The following is a 10,312-nucleotide window of genomic DNA, read 5'->3' as shown; positions in this document are numbered from 1 at the left end:
GACGAACCTGGCTGCTCTGTTCTGAATTTTTTTCTAGTTTATTGATCAGACATGTTTAAGATGGGTCCCATAGAGTACAGGCATATTCCAAGATAGGTTTTATACATGTTAGGTACGTCATACTTGTGGAATTTACACATTTTAAATTTCTCTGAATATAATTTAATGCTACTGCGGCCTTGGCAACCACATAATCCACATGCGCATTCCAAGAACAGTCGCCCGACAGCAGCACACCCAAATATTTAGTCGTTGATTTTTCTTATCTAAAATATTATTCCTTATATGGTAACTTGCATCAATTATATTTTTCTTCTTAGTAAAAGACACATGGACGCACTTATTCGTGTTCAGATTCATTTTCCACATGGAACACCGTTCACAAATACGTTAAAGATCGGTTTTTAGTTCTAGGACGTCATGTTCATTCTTAATTTTTCTATATATAATACAGTCACCTGTAAAGGGGCGTATATTAGAGCTGATGCCTAAATGAATATCATTATTATAAGTAAGAAATAAGAGGCCCCAGTAAAGACCCCTGCGGGACGCCTCACGTGACCTCTAGGTAATCTGACTTGATACCATTCGAGAGAACAGACTGACAACGCTGTGACAAGTTTTTCTGAATCCATTGAAAAACACTTGAATCTATATCAATAAGTCGAAATTTTTTTAAGAAGCAGAGAATGGGAAACAGTGTCAAATGCTTTGCTGAAGTCTAAAAGAATGCAGTTGATTTGTCCTCCCAAATCAATAGCTGACGCTTGGTCGTTGTAGAACTCAAGAAGCTGTGTCGTGCATGAAAACCCCTTGCGAAAACCGTGCCGACGGTTCGTTAGCAATGCGTTGTCCATTAGGTGTTTCATTATAGCCTTGCATATTATGTGCTCTATAATCTTCCAGGAAATTGATATAAGTGAACTAGGTCTATAATTAGTAACGTCCTTTCTTGAACCTCCTTTATGAATTGGGACTACATTTGCTACTTTTCAGTCTTGTGGCAACTGACCACTAGATGATTTTTCATATGTTAGATAAAGTGAAACTGGGCAAGCACACAGTTTTGAAGTTCTAGGAGAAATACCATCGGGGCCATTAGCCTTACTTTCATCAAGATTCCTAAGCTGAGCCTCAATGCGGCTAACGCCAAGTTCGATTGGTTGTAAGAGGAGCACTGCTGTTAGACAATTGTGGGCTGCATGCAGAATTAGAAAGAAAAACTGATTGAAAGTAACTCTTTAAGCACGTCGCTTTTCTACATCGTCAGAAATAGTGCATTCATATCTAATAATTTCATTTATCCCAACGGGATCAGACCCACCTCCCTTCAACTACTGCCAGAAAGGTTTAGGGTTTATTCTCATTTTTTCATCTATAGTCGTTTAAAATGTTCTTTACTTTCACATTTTTCAACAGTTTCTTGTATTCACGTGTTATTTCCTGGAGATTTTGAAAATGAACTTGTCCTTTCGTTGTTTTGTATCTTTCAAAGATGCGCCTTCTTTCTTTTAATTAGCCTCCAGATATGAAAGGTGATCCATGTTTAACATTATTTAAGCCTAGCAGAATCAATACTTGGTACGAACTCTCCTGCAAGTTCAAGTAACCTATTTCTAAATGTGCTCCACTAGTAATCTACATCGTGTTCCTCTAGTAAGCATTCAAAAACAGACAAATAGTCAAATAGAGTTTATCGGAAATTGATGAATGGTCACATTTATCAAAGAAGAATACCCTTGTACTACTTGCCGTGGTTGCTCAGTGGCTATGGTGTTAGGCTGCTGAGAACGAGGTCGCGGGATCGAATCCCGGCCACGGCGGCCGCATTTCGATGGGGACGAAATGCGAAAACACCCGTGTACTTGCATTTAGGTGCACGTTAAAGAACCCCAGGTGGTCAAAATTTCCGGAGTCCCCCACTACGGCGTGCCTCATAATCAGAAAGTGGTTTTGGCACGTAAAACCCCATAATTTAATTTACCCTTCTACTGGTGCGCTTTTTCGTGCGCCGAGTTCTCGTTTTAGTACCTACAACGACAACCTAGTGATCACTAATTCCTGGAATGATATCTACATTATTAAATTAGGCGAGTTACAAAACAGATATAGGGTATGACTAAGTCTAGTGGGTTCCAGAACATACTGTATCAAGCCAGAACTGTCAACCACGTTTTTCATTTCTGCATTAATATGGCTTGCATTTAAGACCTCTGATGTACCATTTTCCCATTTTAAGTCTGGTAAATTAAAATCACCCATTAGTAAAATGGTTCGATCAGACGCCTCCGAAACGATATCGTATAACGTCTACAAAACACAGAAATCTGTACTGGGTGATCGATAAAACACCCCAGTGATAAAAGAAAAATTGTTAGCCAATGTAATTGTACACTAGACTTACTGCATCATGACCAATGTTCAGCATCACAGACGAAAGAGACGAGTGAACTAACAAGAAAACACCACCGCCAATACTTGGTCTATCATTGCGATAAACAGTATAGTTGTTGGGAAACATCTCCTTATCATCGATGGATGGGTTGAGCCAAGATTCAGTACCGAACACTATATCTGCCTTCAATGACGCAACCAATTCAGCAAACTCATCTGTTTTATTTATTAAACTATTTACCACTACAATTCAATCACAACGAAGATGATGATCACTGCTGTGTCATCGATTAGACATGGCAACACCTTCTTCCTTCTCACCGTCCCATGTAAATGCTGTGCCATTTATGATCAGCTTATCAGCTTTTAGCTTAACCTCATTTTCTTATCCGCCTTCTTTACTTTCACGTATTCCCAGTTTTTTTGCAACGTTCGAGTTTCAAATGAGAACTCTCGCTCCACGCTGTACTGCAAACCCTTAATCTTGCTTGCATTTTTTCAGAATGGCCTCCTTTTCTTTATCCGATGAAAAACTTACAATAATAGGTCTTTTGTACCGTTCATTAAAATGGCCAACCATATGTGCCTTTTCAATTGATTTCACTCCAATTCCCAAATTGGTAGTGCAGGTGCTCTTAGTCAAGGTTTCAGATTGTTCCCACATTCCAGACCAGTCGTTGTCATCTATCCCATAAAATACAAGGTTGAATCTACGGCTTCTATTCTCGAGGTCTACATTCTTCTTTTGTAGAAATTTTACTTATTAATGCTTTCGCCTACACAACTCATAAGAAGTGCTTAGGTGTGCACGGATTTTTGACAGAAATATTCGGCTGCACCTGCCAAAAGGTGTGAGGGTGCACTATGCTTCCTTACTTTTGATCGTTCGATTTTGCCACGCCGTCAGTGTTATCATGCCAGTAGTGGTCCACTTTCTCTGCTATTGCATAGATCATGTGCGTTATAGTCGCTAGTGAAACTGGCCTGTTTATCAAATTATTAGGTCCTGGTGTTGGTCAATCAAATAAGTCCCGGAAATGGTCATCAGTTTAAGTCATGGTATAGGTAATTACAGGTCCTGGTGATTATTAGATCCTAGACAGGCAAAATTAGGTCGTGATGCTGCTTGACTGGACTCGTCCAACTTTTATCTCTACATGCTCCAAATCAGCTACAACACTGTCATCAATATTGTGATGCAAGAATGCACAGTACAGGTGTGGGCAATAAATGAAACATGCTTTATTATCCACAAAAAAAAATATGTTTCTTCAAACATATATATTCTTTAAAAGGGTATAAAGTGCACTGCAGCCAGTGTGAGAACAGAGCACAGTGTCAGCACAGCCACAGTTTCGGATCACAGCCTTCATAGCCTTGTAATTTGGTACTTAAAAGCACCAGCTTGACAAGAATGCCAGCACATGCAATCGGACACTCGCATAGGTATATATGGGCATGCCAATAAGGACAGCCTTACAGCTGTTACCAAACAAACAAAAAAAAGCATGGTCACCTAAGGTTATGCCTATAAAGTTCACAAATAGATATTCCTCTCATTTGTCAATGCAAATAGGGCCCCTACATCTGCTGTTGCTCCTGCTCATAAAGATGTCATGAACGTTCATCATTCACTGCAGCTGTAACGAGCAGCTATCGAGTTTTCATGTACTGGTTGATGCATTATGGATGTTATTCTTATCGTCAATCAAGCAGAATTCCCAGAAACTTCAATGGAAACCGAAAACAAGAGTACATACGTTCAGGCATACAAAAATGTTGAAAATACACATAACTAACTGAAGTTTCGTTGTGAATACCACAAGCACTGCCTATCATAAACATCACTGCAAAGGGGCACAACAGTTTCCAGTGCACACAAGTACTGCAATGAAGGAAAAAGAAGAAAGTTCTAGGGACATGTAAGCTCATAGATATTAAGAATTTTTCAAAACAATAACTGGTTATACAAAAGTGTGCAACACACAAACATACAAACATCATATTCGAACAAAAGGTAAATATTAGCACCAACCTACAAAAACAGAAGACAACAGCTTGCACACACCAATATCTTGCAGTTGAACAATGACTGAGAGCAGAAGGAACATACACCTGTCAACAGGCTCTCCAACAGATCATTTTAACAAATTTGCAAGTTACCGTCGACACACAGCCACACAACTCATAGACTAGCTCACTAGCTTATGTATATAGGTATACATATATATAAAGCAAGAGGACAAGTGTGCAAGTTGCTAGTCTTAGCACAACATAACTTACAAATGCATGTTACACATTGGCTGCTATCCATGAGTTATGTTTAGCACCAGCTGTATCACAACTTTTTGCAAGTGTTTATCCTCCGTTCTCAACTGAATTGTGACCAAGCCAGTTTGTTAATTTCAGCAAGCCTTGAACAAGAGGCCTGCACTGCTGCCCTCAATAGGACAAACTTATTGCACGAGTACACAGTCCTCCAACAATTTACAATTCTTATTAGGCAACAATTCCAAGCACACTCGGGTAGTTTGCACCGCTCAGCAATGGCAAATTAATAATAACCTGCTGACCACAGCAGGGTACACAAAGTAAACTTGGACACTAAAACAGTGCAATCGTTTAAACCATCAGAGTATTAGTGTGTTAATACTCAACAATGAAAGAGTAGACCCCACAAGTTCCTAAATGTCAGAGTTGAAACAGCTGCTCTGCAAATTCACTCAGCAACTCTTTGTGGAGTGGAGTACTACAGTACCACTGCGTACAAACCGATTGTTATGAGAGCAATGAGTGCAGTTATACATGAGAATGAATTCCTCAAACAGTTGAAAACAAATGGACACTGGGCAGTGAACATCGCTACCAAAAGCTACCAAATCAATGCAAAGGATGCCTCACAGTGCAATTCATATGTCAGCTGAGGTATCTGAAATGCCTGAAGATAGAGCAGGTGACATACTATTTCAGTAATACATTGCGATATGCCTCAAGGCACACTGCCAAGAATTTAAAAATTAGCAACATCCACATTTAGATAAGTACCGTAAAACCGTGCGTATAACTTGAACCCGAACATAACACAAGTGAGGGGGATGGGGAGCATTTCTGGGGTTACGAAAGGGGAAAGAAGCTCAGCATATGAGTTAAAACGAAACCATTTGGTTTTAATATTGAAACATTTAAGACAAATCCAAAAAAATATGGTGCCAAAATATAGTAATTCACAAAGCAAATTTTGCATGCCAGCATGTTGAAGAAAACCTTGTAATACACACCGAGGTAACCAACAGACACTAATGAAGACAGGTCCCTGGTTGAAACGCTTGCTCCAGCTTGAGTCATTAATTGTTCAACCAATGTTGACTACTTCAAATCTCCATCGTCCTGTGAACCTCTGTCTTAAGTGTACTACATATTGCATATTACAGTAGTTAGCAAAAATTTGCAAGTTAACCTTCTAGCTGAGCAAGATACGTGCTAGTGTTTCATTATCAGATATTTGTAGCTCTACCTGAGCACACTGCAAAACCATTTCTAGATTTACAAAGCACGCATGCTACTACATGCACAGAGAACTTTCTGTGGCAATAAATGGAAAGCTAGGGAGGCAAAGTGCTTAGAAGCAAGAGCGCCTCTGAAGAAAGTACAACATTTTCATCCGTGTTAGTTTAAGCTGCGGAAGAGAAAGCATAAACACCTTATTTGGCAGCTAAATAAGACAACACACCAGTGCGTGTCGAAGCTTGGCAAAGGGGGAACTGTCGCACGTGGAAGCTGCATCAATTCAGCATCTGTTCCGAGGAACCAAAAGTGCTGTCAAGCCCAGGCAGACTACTTGGTGCACTAACACATGTGCAAGAAATCTGCCTCCATTACTTTCACATCAATGTCACAGAAGGTTGTCTACGGGCATAGCGGCTTTTGACACAAAAGATTCCTCCGTATTTGTCATGCCAACGTGAAAGAGAAAACTGATGCGAATCCTGCCGTCACCATGGCTCGCTGGTTTCGAGTGTGGCCAACTAATGCTCTCCCTCAAAGGCAGCAAGTGGCAGTGTCCCCATAAGCTAACTGCCTCCTATGTCATGATAATCATAAGCCTTTCCTATTGCTGACAGGTGGGTTCATCTTTATTTTTTATTTGTTTTAAGGGGGGAGGACAGCATAGCAGTTGCACTTTTATGCAAGTGGGTAAATCAAATATTCCGGAGTTCATGTCAAAAGCAGCTAGTAGCATTATTGTTTTCCAAAGCTAAAGAAAGGGTGTAGAGTGCACTGAGATTGCACTAAATGTTTCACATTAAGATGCAGCACCCATCTTACCCAGTTAGAAGAAGGCTAATTGAGATATTTTTGATAGTGAGACATCAAGTTATGATTTTCGAGCTTCTTGAGTCATTCGGCAACAGGGGAAACCACTTGAACACCTATCCTGCCTATATTGAGGGATATTCAGATACCTCAGCTGAGGCTCCCCACATATTAGAACACTTATGAAATGGAACGTGACAAGAGTCTTGAGATTGAGTCAGCTGCAAGTAGAGGCAGTACAAAGGCTTCAAATTTATACATGTCAAAAGGCAACATGAAACTTGTCCGAAACTTTTGGTGGCAGTCGATTACTCTTCCAGAAATGCCTCTGAAACTCCAGCCAAGCAAAGGCAGCGAGACCTTGGAACTTTGCACAGTAATTATTTTTTGCATAACATGCAAGTAGCTTGACACTGGTTGAGTATGATGCAATACACAAAGGTACCTACATATAATTCATTTTGTTAAAACAAATGCCTGAAAAACAGCTACACAAAAAATTAAGCGTGGTTCCTTCCACTTTCACATAAATACTTTGATTCTAAATCAATCAATCAAGCTATACATGAAACAGATTAATGATCTCTCTATACACATAACCTCTTACCATTACAAATCAACCATTTCTAGCATTTCTCTTTGAGCAAAGGAGGAACCTTCGTCACACAAAACCAGTCAACATTGTTCAGAGAGCACTGCTGACTGGAAAATCAGGTTATGCCACAAACTCAAGCTTTCTAGTGAAAATGAGCACTTTATGCCTGAAACAATGACAAACATGCAATGGTGCCATTCCACCATATTTGTGCAAATACAGCACCACTGGGGCAGAGCTTTCAACATCTGACAACAGTGTCATATATGCGATATGCTAGTCATGCCATACCTGTGCACAAACATCCACGAATGCTCAGGGTCCCAGACACAGGTGCAGGCTTGGCTAATGGATTGCCCATCGCATTATGTTAAATGTTTAACAGGACCACAATACACTGGCCTGAGTGTTTACATGTGCACGTGCAGTTGCCTGTGGATGCAACTGCACAGGCAGACATCATGGTGGCAGATTGGGCTGCCACTCATTTCCTTTATTTGTTGCACACTCTCTTCTTCGCAGACCTGTGCTTCATGTACATTTGTATGGGACAGCATGTGCACTGAAATCATTGCAGCCGCTATTTTGTTGTACAGATAGCACGATGAAAAGCTGTGCATTATCCTTATCTGTTTATTTCCAGCAGCTCTGTGTAAGCTGTAAAGACAACAACATGGTGTCCACGACATCACACGAACACTCCCTATTCTCACTCTCCCATACCTTACCATTCTTCAAGACAAGTAGAAATTAGCTTTCTGTGAAGCACAATCGGCCAGTGGTTAAGCTAGCCACACCTCTAAATGCAGAAATGAAAAAGAAAAAAAAAGAAGAGAAAGGACCAGCGATATTCATGCATATGAATTACAGTATTTGCAGTGCCAGCATCGATGAGAAACATCAAACACTGATCAGATGCATTCCTGAATCCCAGAACTGAAGTGTGAGAAGAGACTGGTCGACAACCACTCTCTCACCTAGCAAAGCTGCCAACATGAGAGAACTGCAGTGCCTGTTTATATTTGTTAGTAGCACAACACGTTGAAGTGCCACACAACACAGGTAAACAGGATACCTTACTTTTTTTTTCTTAAAAAGCACTTTGCAGTAGGTTTTTATTTATTTAATATTTTGTTGCCATTAAAAGCACAATATTTTGCAATAACTATAAGCGCGAGAAGTTCTAGGTCTGCCTACATTTAATGGTCACACTAACGAAAGTATAAAATTAAAACTTTGTTCCCAAAGGGAAAAAAAGGAGATCTTTAAATTAGCTTTGCACACTCCACGCAGCATTTTGGGGGCAAAAGAATCTTTGTGAAGTGTCACGAGTACAGCTTTGCAGCACACCACTCCACCGATGGAGCAGGGTGCTGTGGCTAATATAATGCAAGAAGGACAGCAGAGGTTTGACTACTTCACCCTTCATTTTGTGTGTGTTGCATGAGCATTGTAGCACCGAAGGTATTACGAGTATGAAAACAAAACAGCTAACAAAACAGTTAATTTATAAATTAGACAATACTTCATAACAAACAATTAGTAAAGTGTATTTCAGCCTACCTTTTAAACAAAGAACAATTCATTGTTTATAACAATTATTGTTCTGGCAAGCTTGCGGTTCACTCTGGCGTCCCTCAGGACTCTGTCCTTGGGCCTCTGTTGTATTCTATATTAATGATATTATCTCTAACATTCCTGTGAAAATTAGACTTTACGCTGATGATTGTGTCATTTATACAGAAGTAAGAAGTGCCTCAGGTCAACTACTACTGAATAGCAAGTTACAAAAAGTTTCTGCATGGTGTGAATCATGGCAAATGTCCATTAACTTTGAAAAAACTGTATTAATGGGGATCACTCACAAAAGAAATGTCTTACCGTTTTATTACAGTATTAATAGTGTGACACTTACAGAAGTAATAGCATATAAATATCTAGGCCTCTGGCTCACTAACAATCTTAGCTGGAATAGACATTGATTTCATAACATGTAACGCTTTTCATAAATTGTTTTTCATAAGACGGGCATTGTGGTTGTCCACTCCATCTGTCCACCTTCTTGCTTAGAAATGTATTGTTTTGCCTACCTTAGATTATGCAGCTATCATTTGGGACCCATTCACTAAAACTAACATAAACAAAGTAGAGGGGGCTCAAAGGCGGGCTGCTAGATACATATATAACAATCACCAACATACATCGGTAACACGTCTTTTAATCAAAGCTGGCCTGCCGACGCTAGCCAAGCGAAATCGTTCTGCACCACTTAAATACATGTACCAATTAATTAAGACACTACAGAACTTAACTCACCCATTTACTTCATTTTTCGTCTCAACTCGTTCATTTCGACTCGACCACGACATCAGCTAACTTTAACACCTTTTTGCGTCCGTAATGACTGCTTTAAGAACTCATTCGTTCCACGAACTATAACTGATTGGAATAACCTCACCGACAATGAAGTGTTGCAACCGTCACTGACATTGTTCGCACAACGTATTACCTAGTGTGTGCTACTGTATTTTGCCAGATTATTATTTTATTGTATATTCTACCTCTACTGTTTGACATCTTGTTCAAATGTTGTATTCCTAACGCTGGCTGTAGAGCTTCAACCTGCGCCCTTATTTCTTTTTGTGCACATTTTGCCTGTTTTGTGAAACTGCTCAGTTCTTTTCTCCACCCTGCGATAATTCCGATATTGGGATTGCAGTATCAATAAATAAATAAGTTTTCTGCATAGCATCACAAGCAACACTGGTCACGGACGGAAATAAAGAGTGCAAGCATCAGCATTGTTGGATTTTACAGGGAGCAATTACTCAAAGTCACTATTTTCACTCTCATGGTCAGAAATATCAGGTCCATGTGAAGCAATGTTAATTTTTGTAAGGGCTGCTTTAAGAACCGCATTGAAGTCCTTGGACTGAACGCCAGTGGCTGGAAACAAGAAGAAAAATATGAATAAATGACAGCTGAAGTATATTATATGACAGCTTTAAG

The 10,312-nt window shown here is 39.8% G+C and overlaps 1 protein-coding gene across 1 annotated transcript in view; it reads right to left on the bottom strand.

Moving 5' to 3' along the window:
* Positions 1-3,616: 3,616 nt before the first annotated feature.
* The window catches only part of LOC142571931 (junction-mediating and -regulatory protein-like), a 39,185-nt gene continuing 32,489 nt past the window's right edge, over positions 3,617-10,312 (bottom strand). The window contains exon 12 of the mRNA XM_075680659.1: positions 3,617-10,249. Within this exon, the coding sequence (XP_075536774.1) occupies positions 10,128-10,249 (122 nt within the window). The 3' untranslated portion in view covers positions 3,617-10,127. The remainder of the gene's footprint in view (positions 10,250-10,312) is intronic.

This window comes from Dermacentor variabilis, chromosome 2 (assembly GCF_050947875.1).
Source record: "Dermacentor variabilis isolate Ectoservices chromosome 2, ASM5094787v1, whole genome shotgun sequence".
Lineage (NCBI taxonomy): Eukaryota > Metazoa > Arthropoda > Arachnida > Ixodida > Ixodidae > Dermacentor > Dermacentor variabilis.
The sequence above is the reverse complement of the archived record's forward strand: the minus strand, read 5'-3'. Positions and strand labels throughout refer to the sequence as shown.